At 33.0% G+C, this 20,022-nt stretch overlaps 1 protein-coding gene across 1 annotated transcript; it reads right to left on the bottom strand.

Moving 5' to 3' along the window:
- Window positions 1-4,707: 4,707 nt before the first annotated feature.
- On the bottom strand, window positions 4,708-13,275 carry LOC127975346 (V-type proton ATPase subunit C 1-A). Its single transcript, XM_052579348.1, has 13 exons — window positions 13,103-13,275; window positions 12,460-12,619; window positions 9,721-9,788; window positions 8,637-8,722; window positions 8,457-8,551; window positions 8,204-8,295; window positions 7,747-7,845; window positions 7,364-7,432; window positions 6,190-6,282; window positions 6,020-6,113; window positions 5,841-5,938; window positions 4,953-5,079; window positions 4,708-4,875 (listed from the first exon to the last, which is right to left on the bottom strand). The coding sequence occupies exons 2-13, from the start codon at window positions 12,589-12,591 to the stop codon at window positions 4,777-4,779; spliced, it is 1,152 nt and encodes a 383-aa protein (XP_052435308.1). The 5' UTR covers window positions 12,592-12,619; window positions 13,103-13,275; the 3' UTR covers window positions 4,708-4,776.
- Window positions 13,276-20,022: the final 6,747 nt, after the last annotated feature.

Genomic DNA, 20,022 nt, shown 5'->3' with positions numbered 1-20,022 from the left:
GAATAGATTTGGCGTTTGGACAATGAAGTATTTATTGTGTTGTTTCATGATTTGTTTTTAATGGATTTTTGCCAAGACATCAAGTGTCAAATAGCTGTTTTTTTTTTTTTACTTTTTTTTCAATCTGTGGATTATGTGTTTTTATGTTCAGAACAGCTTATATTATGCATTTTTTTTTGTTATGTTCAATAGTTTTGCTAATTGTTTTTCCTCTTTTGTTTTTTTTATTCATCTGATAATGTAACTGTTATTATTTTTTATTTTTTTTAGAAAGCATTGAATTTATGCTTGTTAAATCATTGTAGGATCTTGTAAAGTTGCCTTTTTCCTTAAATATTTTGATCTGAAAGGAAGCAAGGCTGATATGTGAATGAGTGGATGAGGATGTTGTTAGTCTTATTCATTAGCTGAGTGTATAGATGTTTTATTATCTCAAAAGTCTCATGATTATTTTTGAACGATTATTAATTTGCCTTAGAAACATTGCCTTCTTAAGCATTGTAATATATCCGTCAAGTCCCAAATCCTGTCTGTTTGCAGTCTAACTCCACGTGTATTTTAACATCTGCACAAATGCTGTATATTTTTGTTAAACTCTTGACATGTTGGAGCATCATAAGACTTATCAGTGAGGTCATGGAAATGAAGAACAAGTAAATAAAAGTGTAAAAAAAAAAAAAAAAGCAGCTGCAATGTGTATGCATGTGAAAAAGGGCTGTGGATTTTATTTTAAATCTTTTTTTTTTTTTTCTCAGCCAATGATGATCAATGGAATAAAAATAATACAAAATTGTTAAACTGTGAATAGAAAGTCATTCATTATAGAGTGAAGCTACTCTAAAATATCTGCTTCACATTTAAAGAGTAACTAAACCCTAAACCAACTTTTTTTAGTTAATGATCTGTAAGAATGGGGCTTTATTAGTGCTGTTCATCGGTTCGAGTAACTTTTTTGACATTTGAGTATAAATTGTTTTAATTGTGGTCAGGGGCGGATCTAGAAAAATATTGATGGGGTGGCGGGAAGGGGGCAGGAATTTTTGAGGGGTGGCAACATATGGCAGACGTATGTATACTGAATCATCACAGTTTGATGATAAATATATGTGCACACTACAAAAGGACACAGACTATCATTTACAAACTTAATCTCATGCAATCAATGTCTTGCATTTGAAACAGTTCATATAAAGAATAAGTGACCAGACCCCATAAGCCCCTCACACTCACTAATGCATACAGTATTCATCCACATGTCATTAAGAGCATTATAAAAGATTCAGTGTTATCAATATGTCAATTTATTATAAGAAACACAAGATTTTAACAGCCAATGACATTTCCAGCTGGGGAGACTCAACTGATTTTCTACAGTTTAAGTTAATTAAGTATTATTATTAGCTATTAGGAAGCATAGCATATCAAGTATGCTAATACTTGAAGTATAGCATACTCTTCTGTGCAATAGTATTATATTTCTGTTTGAGTTTCTTCAAGTTATACCGAGATTTTATTTTGACAGGTTGTCATAAAGACATTGTCGTTTCTGTCAGTCTGTGTATACGATACGAATGAATGATGATAGTTTTATCAAATGAAATGGTGAAATCCTCTCATAGCGCGCTGACGTGCACATGTGTAGCATTCATCATGTGTTAATATAGTGAAGAGCTGAAAACACCACGCGTGCTTCAGTGTGTGTGTGTGTGTGTGTGTGTGTGTAGTAGAGCACACAGTCCCAGAGACGTGTATAACAACACCTTAAGGGTTCCCATAAGCAGGATTTATTGTTGTGCCCCACTTCCTCAAATATGATGAAGAAAAAAACACCTAGTATAGGGGTGAAAATAGAACTTTAATCAAATAAAAAACTAAATTAATAAATTTGAATTATTTACAAATTACAATTGTAGCTCTCGACATTTACCTGTGGCTATAACTTTATTATGACTCTAATTTATTTTATAGTCTCAAGCATTCAGAAATCATGCAAAAGGAAACTAAGCAGTTTTACTATGATAAAACCATGGTTTATTTTTGTAAGGGTTGTGATATGCACGTTTTTTGTTGAAGAAACTATAAAGCCTGTCATCTATAGTGAATTTACAGCAGCAATCACATGGCATTTGTAATAACATGTACATAAATTGTTTATTTTGTATTTGCCTACATTATGTATTTTAACAATGTTATTATTGCCTCATTATTTTTTTATATAATGCATTTTAAGCCATTTTAAAGGCTATTGATGGCTTGAGTCTGTTTTTATAGCAACAGCAACAACAACAACAAACCTATTACAGTATATTAATACTTTGTAAATTATTAGAGTTTGGGGATCGCAAATTATTTGAATCAGTTCGGGAGTTCGTATCGGGATCGCGAATCATTTGAGTCAGTTTGGGAGTTCGTAGCGGGATCGCGAATCATTTGAATCAGTTCGGGAGTTCGTAGCGGGATCGCGAATCGTTTGAGTCAGTTTGGGGATCAAACCATTTGAGTCAGTTCGGTAGTTCAAAGAAGTTTCTTGAATCATTTGAGTCAGTTTGGGGATCGCGAATAATTTGAATCAGTTCGGGAGTTTGTAGCCGTTTGTAGCGGGGTCGCGAATCATTTGAGTCAGCTATGGGGATCGCGAATCATTTGAGTCAGTTTAGGAGTTTGGAGCGGGTTCGCGGATCATGCGAATCATTTGAATCAGTTCGGGAGTTTGGAGCAGGTTCGCGGATCATTTGAATCAATTCGAGAGTTCGGAGCGGATTGGCGAATCATTTGAGTCAGTTTGGGGATCGCAAATCATTTGAATCAGTTCGGGAGTTCGGAGTGGCATCACGAATCACGAAAGATTTGCGCTAGTAAATTTTCAAATTGGCCATAACCTTTAATTTGTTGCTACCAACTGGGGTGTCAGCAGGGGTGGAAAGGCTTTCTTTTATCCGCCCCTGATTGTGGTGTAAAAACGTGAGTGCTGCAGTTGATTTTTCCTATTGGATGTTGTGGTGCCAAATGACGTAAGCGGTGGCAGGTGACCTTAATTGCGAGTATTGAAAACGACCCAGATAGACTATTATCAAATATTATACATAGATGAATAATTACAATTTGATATCAGATTACAATTTGCATTGAAAGAAAAAAAGAATTACTGTTCCAAACAGTGTGTAATTGTATTCCATTTCCCCGCTTGAGAATTGTAGATGATTAAATTATGTCTTTATTTTTATAAATATTCTCAGCTTTTGAGGTGTCATTCACGCCTTATTTTCAATATTTCAAACAGATATAGGGGGAATTTTACTATTTTTTTATTTCTAACATCTATCTAATTGATATTGAATGTTTTAATTTATATTCAAATATTAATTTATATTTCATTTGGATTTTATTTATATTCAAATACACGCGAGAACCAATGATGTTTGCGCAGTGTCCTCTTCTCCTTATATGGTGTTGAGCGACTGCTTGCTTAAACGACTGTCGCGCGCAAACCAAAAAGGCGCCAGATTTAAAACACTGAGGGAAAGAAGATTAACGTTACCTGAACAATTACTTAAAACTTGACAGCTACAACCAACATCTTCCTTTTGTATCCAAAATCAGCACAAGGACCCACATGAGGGTGAGTAAATAACGACAGAACTTTCTTTTTGAGTAATCTATTCTTTTAATATGCTTCCGTAAAAATAATAGTGCTTTTTACTTCGGGATATTTTTTTTCCAAAACGGGGTGACAAAATTAAGAAAATCGATAGCTTAAATACGAAACTAAAAGGCATCTGGCTTTGACAAAATATATGGGATTGATGACATTCTTAAAACCAATTTAACAAATAATTCAAAATACCTTACTTAAATATTTTTATAGTGTTTGTTCTTCTTTGAATGTAGATTCCATTATATGTTGCAGAGATAATTACGGAGGCATTTAATGTTTGTTTGCTTTTGTTTTGAGTAAATATATACTTTTAAAGCTGCATTAATACTTTTAAAAGTCCCTCACCTTAACTTACATTGTTAAAACGTTCAAAATTTAATGAAAAATTAGTTAATTGCAATTTTCCTTCTTTCCTTAATTAATTTACACTTTAAATTTTGATTTGCCTGCTGTAAATGCAAATGTAAAATAATAATAAAATTATTTTATATATATATATATATATATATATATATATATATATATATATATATATATATATATATATATATATATATATATATATATATATATATAAAGCTTGTAAATGTGTCTTACAAACAATACATCACACATTTTTTTATGTACTTTTAATAATTTTATATTTTGGTTCCATGACACAGTAATTTCGCACATATAACTCTTTAAACACCAAATGTACATAACATCACATTTACATTGCATCTTTGTAACACTTTTTTTCTATCATTTCGTTCGTTTAAATGGACCACTGATTCATTTTATGAATAAAGGTTAAAAACACAGACAATAATATCTATCACTAACATCTGATGCAACTACTACACATCACAAAACATGAGTGGAATGACTTAAAACGCATAATTTCATACACCTGCACATATGATAACACAATAACATTCTTTAAAAAAAAATGTAAACAAAATACTAGGGGCGGCAGATATAGATACTCTCCTGATTGAACCACAATAGAGAAGTATCTCTGAACATGAATGAGCATGCATGGCGGGGTGACTAGAACAAGCGAGATACAGTTTAATTTAACTTCGATTTATTCACAGAGACAAAACAAAAGGAGGGGCACGTGGTTAAAAGCGGTTCTTCTATTTGAAGTCCAGCAGGTTGCAGTCGATTTTGTAGTACACATAGGGATAGTATTCCTGCTGACTGAGGTTCAAGCCAGGGATATCCATGGTAGTTTGCTGGAACAGGAAAAATAGGACAAATAATTCCTTGTATTGAAACCACACATCACCAAAACGTCCAAAAGTAAACTTACGTCGATAATGGCAGCTGCACTGCTGTCCAGATGCTTGTAAAGATCGTTCAGAACCTCCCTCAGCTTCTTCATGTTCTTCTTGTTGGGCTGTAGCAGCATCGCTTGGAAGTTCACCGGCAATCCATATCTGTTTATTTAGAATTTACAAAATATATACATTTAAATGAGCGATTCACTGATGTGAAAATTCTGGGCCAAAGCAATATCCAAAAATGTAAGAGATGCACTTGTTCAAAACCGAAACCCATTTTTTATTTTAAATTGAGTGTGTGTAATTCTATTTAAATTATAACACCAAAATTATTTTTTAACGATACTGAGTTTTTGTTAAGCATAAAATCAAAACCATTTTAATAATACATTTATGAATCAAATAAATGTAATAATCAACACTGAAATTGCACTTTTAAACAACAATTACGTTTCTACTTCAATTTTTTTGTTGAAATATTCAAATTTGTAGCTTAATAAAAACGTATTTACTTTAATTTATTAATCATTAAACATTAAATCATGAAGATGATGGGTTAAGTAAAAATAGAATTAATATGTAATATAGTCCACATAGCCTATTTATCAAAATGGTCATCTCTAGGGTTATTTATTTCTATTGAGTTTATGGACAATGAAATGTAAATAACAAATATTATTTTAGTTTTAAATCTAGTTTTTCTATTGGTCCATCTCATATGATAACAAATTTACCAAACAAATGATGACGCGTTCAAACGGTTCATGTATTCGTCTAGAATGAGACATTTTTTAAATTTCAATAAACGTGGTATGAACTCTTATTTTGAAAAAAAAAAAAATCCAAGAAAAGTTTGATTCCTCATGACACAAGCTCTCTCTTATAACCTAAATATAGACGTTGTATTGTGTCTCTACCTCAACACTGATTCCACAAAGACCCTCAGAGCCTTGATATGGATCCAAGCAATGAAAGCCTCGCTGAAGTTCACCTTCAGCCATCGAACAAGTGGACCCTGCAGACGACACATGTACGAACCAGTTAATAACATCCAACAGTGAGGAAGTAACATACCAGCTGCTCTGAAGAGACATACAAACTGCTTTTTCTTGTCAGTCGAGAGTCTGGTCATCTCCTCCTTATCCGCTTTCAATTCCTCCTCGTTGTACTGGAAGTCCCGGAGCATGAACCTGGAAAGCAGACACTGGGATGACTAAGGCATTAAGATTCTTAAACTGGTTATTCTCTTGGAAATCGGCTGTTTACTTGTTTTCCCTGGCCTTGAGTCGGAAATCATCGATGGCCTTTCTGAAGAGCGTGACGCTAAACAAGCCGCTCTCCTGGTCCTCAAAAAGCAAACTGCAGAGAAGAAGAATAACACTATTATGAGTATTGAGTATTGGCTAGCAGAGAGAACCTCACATGTGACCACAAAACCAGTCATAAGAGTCCATTTAAATCATCTCTCCATTGATGTCTGGTTTATTAGGATCGGTCAATATTTGTCTGAGATACAAATCTGGAATCTGAGGGAGCAAAAAAAACGAAATATTGAGAAAATCATCTTTAAAGTTGTTCAAATGAAGTTCTTAGCAATGCATATTACTAATCAAAAATTAAGTTGTGATATATTTACGGTAGGAAATGTACTAAATATCTTGATGGAACATGATCTTTACTTAATATCCTAATGATTGTTGGCATAAAAGATCATCATACAATGTATTTTTGGCTATTGCTACAAATATACCCCAGAGACTTCAGACTGGTTTTGTGCTGGAGGGAGACAAACGTCCCAGTCATATTTCACTCAAAATAAATAAGAATTCTATTTTGCAAGAAAATATTTCTAATTTCTCTTATGCATTAAAAATATTGGAATTGCACAACATTCACACATCATAGTAGTAACTTTTGGGATACGTATAAATTATACTCATTAAAGTAAAAACATTCAAAACAGTAATTCAATCAAAAACAAAAACACTCTACTAACACTTTACGTTACTACATTACTACATAAATCATTTTACACTAAAGACACTTGGTAAATGGTGTCTGTTTGTTCTGCTGCATTAATTCATTGGTTTCCTCAGTACCCAGCATGCCACTAAACATGTCCTTCTCAAGTCAACCAGAGGACAATCAGACACATTGACTTCCTTAGAATATCAGCTGTTGCTAACAAATCATTTTTGTATGTCAGCTTTCCCCAAATCCCATTTATTGCTTTTTTTTATTTATTATTAAACACCTTTTAAAACAAATAACACCTATATGACACTATTAAAATGAATAATTCCATTATCTAAAGGCAAAACAAGGCATGTTCTTATTAGCATTAGTGTTCTGTGGTTTGTATCCAGGTGCATGATTCATTAGACAAACAAGACACTTCCAGAATTAAAAAGAAATGTTTAAATTGTTGTAAGTTTCTTACTTTGTAGATCGTGGCACCACCATTTCGGAAAGAGTCTCGTAAGTGCGCTGCCAGTCAGCATAATTAGTTCTGAAGGGTTAGAAAACTTGCCGTCAGTATGTGCATGAGAAAATTTTAACACAACAGGCTTGTGTGCATCCAAAAATATGTTCAGAGTGGCTAATATCTGTGTGTGGGAACTAGGGCTGGGCGATGACAAAAAGTAAAATCTAAAAAAAAAAAATATTTTTTTTTTAATTGTCATATCATACCGAATCATACTTTTCTCAAAGCTGTAACATTTACCATTTAATATAACATTTTAGCGAAACATTACATCATTTGAATTCAGCGATAGAATCGGAAAAATCGCCAGGATTCCAAATTTGGAATATGCCACTTACTTTGGTACCACCACCAGCATAGTAATGAGGTACTCCGAATCAAGCACAAAGTCTTCTTTCTTGACAATATCTGCCAAACTCCTGGTCAGCAGACTCCCTCTGGTGAAACCACAAAGATCACACCGCTTCTCTGGGAAATGCTTCCCAAACCATGATTTTCTCAAAGGAGTAGTTCACCCAAACATTGAAATCATAACTGTGTTGGACTACATTTTTGGGGGGGTTTAGATGTATAAACTGTTATCTTTTTTTTTTCTTTCTTGTGTTCCATGAAAAAATAAAATGGAATTCTCCATTATAAAAAAAAAATGTGTTGCATCAAATATTCAGAACTTATTCAACTTATTGGAAAGAAAAAAAAAGCAATGCACTAGAACAAATCAATGGTGTCCAGGTTACTATCTAAATGAATAAATCTGAAATAAAACCTCTTTAAATAATCTCTGAATTTACTCACGCATTCTTCCTCTCTAGATTCTGTAAGTTTCCCTTCAGGTTGTTGTAGGCTGACGCTCGAGCCTTCAGGTCATTGTCAATCTGTGAGACTTGCTGTATCAATAATAAATAAGGCTGAGATTTATATCAAATATGCACAAATATTACCAACGAGTGATATAAACATTAACTCTCAGCAACGAGTGCTAAAAGTAAGGTCATTGCAGATTTTATTCCCACAATTCACATAGAAATGGTTGGATGTGATCACTTGCCTTGGATACAATCTCAGAGATGTTCTTCAAGGATTGTTTGATAGGGTATTTGGCCATGTCCCACTGAAATCTTGTGACGTAGGTGACCAGATCGACTAAAACGCAACAAAGAAAACGAGTATTAATGCAACGAAACCGACGACAGCGTCTGATCATTTCATACACCACAGTGACTCTCACCTCCATTAGCCAGCAGGTTCTCCTGGACTTTATCTCGACTGTCCTCCAACACGTCAGCCATGTACTGAGCCACCTTCTTCACCACACTGTGAACGGCACCAAAAGACATCACAGCCCTCTGAAAAAACCCTCTCCAATGTACAACGATTGGACATTCTCCAAGACACAGAAGTCATCAAAACATCACACATATCGGATGATTCAGGAACACTGAGATGTTCAAGAAACCTGATGACATCTCAATAACGCTTTTTAAAAATGTGAGAATATTCTGACCAAACCAAGCAAAAATAAAATACAGGATGTATATATCAGACAGGAAGACATATTATCCAAGCACGCTTTAACCATCTTTTATCAAAGCTCTGAGGCAAAACTTAAACCCATGAACAGTTTTGACTAAATTAACAGGAAAAAATAAGAGTCACATCTAAAGAACAAGCTATAAGTCATGCAATTTAAAAATGATCTCAAGAAGACCCCAAATTGCTAATAACTCATTTAAGGCCAATTCTGCAGAACCTCACCTCTATGAGATTCCTCATCACACAAAAGTAAAAAACAAACAAATGTAAGGAGTTTTGACTGAATTCTTGAAAACTGAAAACACAACAACTCAAATCTGCAAGATATTTGATTATTTTATGCAGAAAGGCCTTAAAATGTGTATTGTAGTCGAGCATTACTATTACTACACTGAAAAACCTTTGTATAGAAACTATTTTCATTCAGAAATGACTTTTTACAAGCAAATACAAATAGATGTAAATAGATTAAATGTGACATTTTGAAGTATATTACTCTTGTTGTTTCTAATAAAACACTCCACTAATCCTTGTTTTATTTACAACTTCAAAAAATGTGTTACATTTTATTTTAAGGTGTCTTTGTTACAGTGTAATCATACATTTGGGAATCAAGATCCACCTGTTTATTTGGGACAGAAAGCACCCTTGCAACCACCCATAGCATGTAATTAACAACCACACATTGTAAATATAAATTTTGCATGAAACTGTAAACATTTACATTGGAACTGTGGAGCTGAATGTAAAAAAAATAAATAAAATAAAACCAGGTTTACCTCTCGACAAAAGCGTCCAGTTTGGCCAGCTCATCAGACAGCCCCACCAGGACATCTAATGTCCCGACCTGCAGCGTTTAGAGAAGAGAAACACTTTGATCACCATCCGGTATAATGAAGCAAAACAAACACAGCCAGGCTGGATTTGATCAGCATCGGCCCGTAGAGACGTAGAGCTTAGAGTGGCGCCGCCTCTGTTCTCATCCTGTCAGCCGGAAGGTGATTGGTCACTGGACCCTGGGCAACAGGACAAGACTTATGCATTTGCTCTGAAAAAGGCTTAATTTAGTTGCAATTAGAGGAATCGTGCATGCAAAATACCACATAAGGATACTGTGAACACGTTAAATGATGCAAAAAAATTGTTGTGTTGAGAGTTTTACATTTACATTTATTCATTTAGCTGACGCTTTTATCCAAAGCGACTTACAATTGCTATAAATGTCAGAGGTCGCACGCCTCTGGAGCAACTAGGGGTTAAGTGTCTTGCTCAGGACACATTGGTGTCTCACATTGGATTTCGAACCCGGATCTCTCACACCAAAGGCATGTGTCTTATCCAAACATCCAAACAGCCATACACGAGTTTTGAAACAGAGATCGCAATAAGACTCAAAGGCACCCATCCACTTCATCAGCAGCATTGGATCTGGAAGTATTTTTGATTTCACTTCATTTTGATGGTCCATTTAACACACTGTGTTAACTAGAAGTAACATTGCACCTATATGTCCACTAATTCTCATTAGAGTGTTGGAGAGTATTAGTAGACTGGTAGGGATAGGGTTAGAATAATGACATGTACTTGCAAAGTTACTTAAAGTCAGTAGAAGGTCTGTTTGGAGACCATGACAATAAAGAGTCAGCAGATATTAAGAAGACTTTCTTTCTAATGTGAGTTAGTTGACATGTAGGTGCAACGGTACTTATAGTTAAAGGGATAGTTCTCCCAAAAATGAAAATTTGATGTTTATCTTCTTTAGATGTAGGTGACTTTGTTACTTCAGTAGAACACAAACTGAGATTTTAGCTCAAAACGCTGTATTCTGTTGGTCATATAATGCAAGTGGATGGGAATCATGGCTAAAACATACAATAAAACAAAACAAACTAAATCAAATTAATATATACTGATGTGTAAAGACAGACAACCATCGGTCTGTGCAAGAAACTGAACAGTATTTATATAATTTTTTTACCTCTGATGCACAAATGCCTTTTTTAAACTGTACAGCGCTTCCTCGATTGTTACTCATCAATGTATCGTCACGAGCCGCTTTAATTTGGCTTTGTGTATGTTTTTTTGTTTTACTGTATGTTTTAGTCTTGATTCCCATACACTTACATTATAAGACTGACAGACTGCAACGGTTTGAGCTAAAAATCTCAGTTTGTGTTCTACTGTAGAAACAAAATCACCTGCATCTTGGATGCCCTGGAGGAAAGAAGATCAACATCTAATTTTAATTTTTGGGGGAACTATCCCTTTAACAGAATGTGTTAAATGGACTATTAAAATAAAATGTTACCGTATTTTTTTCTAAACTATTAATTAAGAGTTGTTGATTATATCTAAAGAAACTAATTTATTGCAAAATATGCATATATATATACACACACACACACAAACGCAAATGTTTAAATATGTTGATAGCAAGACTGACTTGATTATATCATTACAACAAATGTGCTTCATGGGAGTGGGCGGAGCTAAAGAGTCCTTTAATGCAATTTGCTCGCCTTGAAACCATTCATTGTTGGAATTTTCTGAACAGCATCATGGGTAATGTAGTTTTCACCACAAAATTCAGCTGTTGAACAGGATTTGTTTGTTTTTTTAAATAAGTGAATGGATGGTTTCAAGAAAAGCATGTGGGTCAAAGACGAAAAAGTGTTTAAGCATAAAAAAAAAAGTGTAATACCACTTTAAACTGTTGTAGTTTTCCCCCAAAAAAATGCTAAAAGTTTTCTGTTTTTTTTAATTGCAATTTTGTTTTTGTTTTTCTGAGCAAAAAATAAATATCATACATTTTTCCCTGATTTACAGAAGACACCCAGTAAAATGTCATTCAGTGTAACAATCTTGTCAGGCATATTTACAACAAAAATCAATTTATGACATAATTAAAAGACTAATTACTTTCACCCCAAATACTAATGAGTTTTAATTTTACATTTTTAACATTTGCCACTATCCTAGGTTTTGCCCATTTGTCAGTAAGAATTTTTCACTAATTTAAAACACAATCAAATTTAGTATGCTCCATTATTATTTTAGATATTTTAATATGCACGCGTCAGAATAAGCATGTTGTTAAAATTTTTGCATAAATATTGTGTTACACTGAATGACAATATAACATTATTTCAACCAAATTTTGACATTTTATTCTCTAAAAACTTATTTTAAAACCTTAAAAGTAGACATTTTACTTACAATTAATGTGCTTTCTATGGACACAAAATCACTTTTGTACATTTCTTTTGATGCGGACATCTTAACGTCTTTGACCCATGAACCGTTGATCTTGGAATTCACAGTAGGTTGGTCTTTAAAGGTTTATAAGTTATAGCTAAATATTTGTTTCCCAATGGAGAAAGCAAACTCATTTTTTGGAGCCCCATTGAAAACAACAGTGCGTTTTACAGAAAATACCAATAAAGGAGAAATCATTAATGCCAGAGCTGGAAACGCTGCTCAGCTCAGACTGATAAAAGAGGAAGAGGAACTGATGTGACCTTGAGGTCGGGAATGTTGAACTTGTTGTTGGTGGAGAGGTTGTTGGCACGAGTCGTGGCCGTCATTAGTTTGTCCCATGTCTGCTGACAGGTCTTCTCTCCAGGAGCAGAAATCAACCAAAACTCAGTCATGGCTGCTGAGGAGCGACAAATGGAGAGTCTAATACAGAAAGACATTAATACACTCAATTAAAAGTAAAAAAACAAAGATCTACTCTACTGTTTACAGACATTCAAATCTTAACTATAAATAAATTGTCATGTTATATGAGAACAATATATGTTCAATGTCTGAACACATAAATCAATGCACATCAATGTCAAAGATCATGTTAGTTTTAGACTTGATTGGATCATTTCCTCAAAATGAATGAATGACAGTCACGAGTTGAAGCATCAGACTGACCTTGAATAGACAGAAAGCGACCAGAGTCATATTCTCATCAGATATCAGATGTTTGATGCTCTGGAGCTGTTACTGATTATGATTTTATATCAGGCTGCAGATGCTTCAAAGCATCATATCATAAACATGAGATGAACCCGAGACCGCTATAATCCACACTAGCAAATACAGCTAAATCTGCAGACGATACAGCACACAAACAGCCTTTAAAACGGTAATTTCTCCGTCAGAGCTTACCTGATTTCAACGTGAACGAGATTACGCGACGATTACTTGGCAGATTTGACTCAGTAATTTTCAAAGGAGCAGTTTTAGGATTTGATATTCATAATGACACTCCAGTGTTTCCAAAGGCTTCTCTCACGGTCAGCTGATCGGCTGCTGTGATCTGCGCATGCGCAACTTCGGGCGACAGCGACACCTGGAGACCTGGAGTCATTATTGCAGCACCTTTCTCCACTATATATATATATTTACAACCAAACAAGGTACAAAATCACTTTTTCAGAATGTAACGCATTTTATTCAGCTTTGTTTGAACACAACCAAAATCAAAAAAATCTTCAAAATAAAACTAATAAATACATGAGATGCTTCAAAAATGAAATAGAACAAAATGGGCTTTTAAATTAAATCTACAAATCCAAGAGAGAAGTCAACCAATTTTAAAGATTTGTATAATAGTTTTACCTCATTAGACCATTGAATAAAGTTGGGATTAGATTTAAACCGTCTATACTTGTGAATAAAAAAGTCTCAAAACATAATAGGGAATTAATAACAAATTCAAAATCTTTGTTTTTGAGAAAAATACCAAACCTGACTAGATGGGAGTTCAGCATCCTCGGACCATAACCAGTTTAGCATCTCTCTCCAAAAAGGTTGTAGCATATTACTCAAAAAGAAAACATGATCTGAGGCATGTTTCACAAAAAAAACACAATTATTTACAGCAAAATTTAATTTCATTCTTAAAATTCATTAGAGTCGTGAAACTTTTTGGAGGAGCTCTTTTTGAGGAATGGGGAAAGAAAAATATTTTTTTTCTAGTTTTTATTTTTTTATTTCCACCATATAAAAATCTTTAAACACATATTCTCATCTAGTTTGGATAATTAATTTAATAACTCTGTTAGTTTAATTTTTCTCACAAAAATCATAAACTTCAATGGAAAGTTGCCTCAATTCTGGGGAACTTTTGGAATTCACAATATCTTCTTTAACCATTAATCTCTAAAGTAACTGGAATGGCTCTAATCATTGTATTGTAAATATTAACAGTGCACTGAAGATGGACTATCTCGCAAAACTCTCTATGTAATAGCAGATTTTAATTCTCATCTAAAAAGAACAGTAGCCCAAATCTCTTTGGATTTCCATTCCTCAAAAAAAAAAAAAAATGTATGTATTTTTCCTAACTGGAGTGTTTACTTAAAATCAGATTTTATTTGCTTGAGAACACTACATTTGTTTTGCACTACTGAGCTACCGTAGTTAACAAATACACTATATTTAGAAAAATTATAGGTAACAAAAACTTAATTCAGGGAGGTTCAAGTGTTTTTTGTCATGTAAATTTTCCATTGCATTATGGGAACACCCCCCCCCCACCCGCCGCCCATCCCCAAACACTCTTTATTTATACAGAAATATACAGCAGAAAATTTTTATTATATGTATACAAAACTTATAATAATATGCTATATATATATATATATATATATATATATATATATATATATATACATTTACATAATAAAAGTAATATTTTTGTGCACTGTTACAGTTTTTATCCATATTTTATTCATTAATTCAGATTTTGCATTATTTTTATATAATGGTTAATTAATAAGTCATTTTTTATGTGCTTTTGTCATTTATAATTTTTTATATTGCTATTAAGGTTTTGTTTATTTATTTTTTTGTGCTAGTTCAGTTTTATTTTTTATTTATTTTTAGTTACTGATTTTAGTTCTCTAACTTTAACTCTAACTAATTTGTAAATATGTATATGTTTAATATACAATATATAATATATATATATATATATATATATATATATATATATATATATATATATATATATATATAAACAGACACACACACACAGACACACACACACACACACACATATATATATATATATATATATATATATATATATATATATATGTAAAGTATACTGTGTGTGTGTTTTTCTATATATATTATCTATCTATCTATCTATATATATATATATATAGATAGATAGGTAGATAGATAGATAATACATATAAAAAACTAAAACAAAATTAATAATTGTACAGAAGATATAAATATGATATAAATATAAATCATATAAATATATCAACAACAAAAAATGTAATATACATTTCTATATATACATTTATATGTAGAATAAACAGCTGACCACTAATTTTGTTTATCATGCAGTTGCACACTTTTATGATCCAGTGGTCTGTGAGTTCATGAAGCTGACTTGTCCCTGGAGGTTAAAGGGAGGAATGCCCAGTCAGCAGCCAGCGAGGGAGGCACAGCGGCACAGTCTTTTTTTGGATAGGAGTCCCTCTTCCTGGCAGCCGGTGTCCCCCACCCTGAGTTCGAGGAAAAGCCCACAAAGGGATATGTTTATGGAGTTCAGTAGGTCTGGGGTGCATTGTTTGGGATACAATGCCGGGACAGGCTGGAGCCAAACCCCCAGATCAAACACCAGGGTGGGCTGCCCGCTGACGGGCCGACGGCCAGACCGATGGGGACATGTCTGGGCACGCGTGTTCTAATCAGTCACCCGTCTGCCGGCCCGAGCGCCTGGGGAATAAGAAACATGGCTTGTTTAGTCTCTAGGGGCGTCCAGCCCAGAGTCCAGGGTTCCAATTTGTCCCAAGCTTTTTGTTATAACCCTTGCATCCATTTCCTTAGTTAAACATGCAAATACACAACTTGGAGAACACAAAAGGATAGCAAGGTGATATAGAAATGATTTCCAAAATTAATAGGTCCTTTGATTATAAAAAAATTTTGTCATTAGTGGAACATCTCCATCTCCAAAACGTAAATTTTCTAAATTATTTACTCATCGTTCTTTCTCAACATGCTGCTATATTATTATCATATTTTGTTAAAAAAAAAAAAACTAAAGCAGATTGTTTGCTATAAAATCAGAATTGAGAGATATATAGATTCAGGTCTGAGAAGAAAAGTCATAATTACGTTTTTTATTTTTTTATTCCTTGATGGAGTTGCGAGATTTAAACTCAGAATTCAGAGGGAAAAAAAAGTCAGAAGACACTGTGAGAATCGTGAAATGTAAAGTCAGAATTGTGAGATAAAGTCAGAATTGTTAGAAAAGTCAGAATTGTGAGATATAAAGTCAGAATTGCGAATTATAAAGTCAGAATTGTGATATATAAAGTCAGAATTGCGAGATATAAAGTCAGAATTGCGAGATATAAAGTCAGAATTGCGAGATATAAAGTCAGAATTGCGAGATATAAAGTCAGAATTGCGAAATATGAAGTCAGAATTGCGAGATATAAAGTAAGAATTGCAAGATATAAAGTCAGAATTGGGAGATATAAAGTCAGAATTGCGAGGTATAAAGTCAGAATTGGGAGATATAAAGTCAGAATTGCGAGATATAAAGTCAGAATTGGGAGATATAAAGTCAGAATTGTGAGATATAAAGTCAGAATTTGGATATATAAAGTCAGAATTTGGATATATAAAGTCAGAATTGCGAGATATAAAGTCAGAATTTGGATATATAAAGTCAGAATTTGGATATATAAAGTGAGAATTGCGAGATATAAAGTCAGAATTTGGATATATAAAGTCAGAATTGCGAGATATAAAGTCAGAATTTGGAGATATAAAGTCAGAATTTGGAGATATAAAGTCAGAATTTGGAGATATAAAGTCAGAATTTGGATATATAAAGTCAGAATTGCGAGATATAAAGTCAGAATTTGGATATATAAAGTCAGAATTTGGATATATAAAGTCAGAATTGCGAGATATAAAGTCAGAATTGGGAGATATAAAGTCAGAATTGTGAGATATAAAGTCAGAATTGCGAAATATAAAGTCAGAATTGGGAGATATAAAGTCAGAATTGTGAGATATAAAGTCAGAATTGTGAGATATAAAGTCAGAATTGCGAGATATAAAGTCAGAATTTGGATATATAAAGTCAGAATTTGGATATATAAAGTGAGAATTGCGAGATATAAAGTCAGAATTTGGATATATAAAGTCAGAATTGCGAGATATAAAGTCAGAATTTGGAGATATAAAGTCAGAATTTGGATATATAAAGTCAGAATTGCGAGATATAAAGTCAGAATTTGGAGATATAAAGTCAGAATTTGGATATATAAAGTCAGAATTGCGAGATATAAAGTCAGAATTGGGAGATATAAAGTCAGAATTAGGAGATATAAAGTCAGAATTTGGAGATATAAAGTCAGAATTTGGAGATATAAAGTCAGAATTTGGATATATAAAGTCAGAATTTGGATATATAAAGTCAGAATTGCGAGATATAAATTCAGAATTAGGAGATATAAAGTCAGAATTTGGAGATATAAAGTCAGAATTGGGAGATATAAAGTCAGAATTGCGAGATATACAGTCAGAATTGCGAGATATAAAGTCAGAATTGCGAGATATAAAGTCAGAATTTGGATATATAAAGTCAGAATTTGGATATATAAAGTGAGAATTGCGAGATATAAAGTCAGAATTTGGATATATAAAGTCAGAATTGCGAGATATAAAGTCAGAATTTGGAGATATAAAGTCAGAATTGTGAGATATAAAGTCAGAATTGTGAGATATAAAGTCAGAATTGCGAGATATAAAGTCAGAATTTGGATATATAAAGTCAGAATTTGGATATATAAAGTGAGAATTGCGAGATATAAAGTCAGAATTTGGATATATAAAGTCAGAATTGCGAGATATAAAGTCAGAATTTGGAGATATAAAGTCAGAATTTGGATATATAAAGTCAGAATTGCGAGATATAAAGTCAGAATTTGGAGATATAAAGTCAGAATTTGGATATATAAAGTCAGAATTGCGAGATATAAAGTCAGAATTTGGATATATAAAGTCAGAATTGCGAGATATAAAGTCAGAATTTGGATATATAAAGTCAGAATTGTGAGATATAAAGTCAGAATTTGGAGATATAAAGTCAGAATTGCGAGATATAAAGTCAGAATTTGGAGATATAAAGTCAGAATTGCAAGATATAAAGTGAGAATAGCGGGATACAAAATAAAAATTGCGAGATATAAAACTCAGAATTGTGAGATATAAAGTCAGAATTGCGAGATATAAAGTCAGAATTTGGAGATATAAAGTCAGAATTGCGAGATATAAAGTCAGAATTGCGAGATATAAAGTCAAAATTTGGAGATATAAAGTCAGAATTGCGAGATATAAAGTCAGAATTGCGAGATATAAAGTCAGAATTGCGAGATATAAAGTCAGAATTTGGAGATATAAAGTCAGAATTGCGAGATATAAAGTCAGAATTGCGAGATATAAAGTCAGAATTGCGAGATATAAAGTCAGAATTTGGATATATAAAGTCAGAATTTGGATATATAAAGTGAGAATTGCGAGATATAAAGTCAGAATTTGGATATATAAAGTCAGAATTGCGAGATATAAAGTCAGAATTTGGAGATATAAAGTCAGAATTGTGAGATATAAAGTCAGAATTGTGAGATATAAAGTGAGAATTGCGAGATATAAAGTCAGAATTTGGATATATAAAGTCAGAATTGCGAGATATAAAGTCAGAATTTGGAGATATAAAGTCAGAATTTGGATATATAAAGTCAGAATTGCGAGATATAAAGTCAGAATTTGGAGATATAAAGTCAGAATTTGGATATATAAAGTCAGAATTGCGAGATATAAAGTCAGAATTTGGATATATAAAGTCAGAATTGCGAGATATAAAGTCAGAATTTGGATATATAAAGTCAGAATTGTGAGATATAAAGTCAGAATTTGGAGATATAAAGTCAGAATTGCGAGATATAAAGTCAGAATTTGGAGATATAAAGTCAGAATTGCAAGATATAAAGTGAGAATAGCGGGATACAAAATAAAAATTGCGAGATATAAAACTCAGAATTGTGAGATATAAAGTCAGAATTGCGAGATATAAAGTCAGAATTTGGAGATATAAAGTCAGAATTGCGAGATATAAAGTCAGAATTGCGAGATATAAAGTCAAAATTTGGAGATATAAAGTCAGAATTGCGAGATATAAAGTCAGAATTGCGAGATATAAAGTCAGAATTGTGAGATATAAAGTCAGAATTGTGAGATATGAACAGAATTGAAGATATAAACATTTGTGAGGCTACAAATTGACATGTAACTGTCAAAAGGATAGTCCAGGCCTATACAAATCTTGCCCTGGAGGGTTGGAGCTAAACTTTGCAGTGCACTGGCCCTCCAGGGCAAGATTCGAATAGCCCTGGGGTAGTCAATATGACTTACAATCTTCTTTAGTCATATGAACATTTTTTGTTAGCCCACATTTTTCTCCAACTGATACATAGTCCACAAGCAGACTAATCAAATTCCACAGAGATAAAATCCAACTGATGTTCTTTTTGTCAGGATAAGGGTGAATATTTATTGAAAGGGGGTCAAGGAAATGGGTGAGTTCATTTGTGTGCTGGGTGGAGAGATAAAAGGTGACAGACAGTGATGGAAAACAAAAGATAAGCTCTATTGTTTTAGTTATAATAAACTCACTGTCTATCCATTTAGCCTGCTGGCAATGACCTTCACGTGTTTTTAACAGATAAAAATGAAATGTATAGTAAAGCATAAAGTAGTTTCCATTTACTTAATCTTTAACAATACAACTAGCTTAAATCAGCATTTTGTGCTTTCTAATTACTGTTTAAATGTATCACCTGATTTTGGAGTATCGTATTTGATACATCAGGTTTTTATGAATAATACAGTCTGATATAGTGAGAATATTGAGACAAAAACTGTTCAGTTTTATTCAGAAACTCCAACTAAGCAAAAATATGCAATTTGGTGCAGATGCTGATATTAATATGGCTAAAAAGTGATGAAATTCTGCTTGTTATGCAAATCAACTGAGATCTTTATAACAC

This window comes from Carassius gibelio, chromosome B16 (genome assembly GCF_023724105.1).
Source record: "Carassius gibelio isolate Cgi1373 ecotype wild population from Czech Republic chromosome B16, carGib1.2-hapl.c, whole genome shotgun sequence".
NCBI classification, from domain to species: domain Eukaryota; kingdom Metazoa; phylum Chordata; class Actinopteri; order Cypriniformes; family Cyprinidae; genus Carassius; species Carassius gibelio.
The sequence above is the reverse complement of the archived record's forward strand: the minus strand, read 5'-3'. Positions and strand labels throughout refer to the sequence as shown.

Coding starts and splice junctions, on each gene's coding strand:
- LOC127975346 (XM_052579348.1), bottom strand. CDS start 12,591: ATGACTGAGTTTTGGTTGATTTCTGCTCCTGGAGAGAAGACCTGTCAG. Junction 5,080..5,840: donor TTTGTGGAATCAGTGTTGAG/GTAGAGACACAA, acceptor CTAAATAAACAG/ATATGGATTGCCGGTGAACT. Junction 4,876..4,952: donor GTGCAGCTGCCATTATCGAC/GTAAGTTTACTT, acceptor TTCCTGTTCCAG/CAAACTACCATGGATATCCC.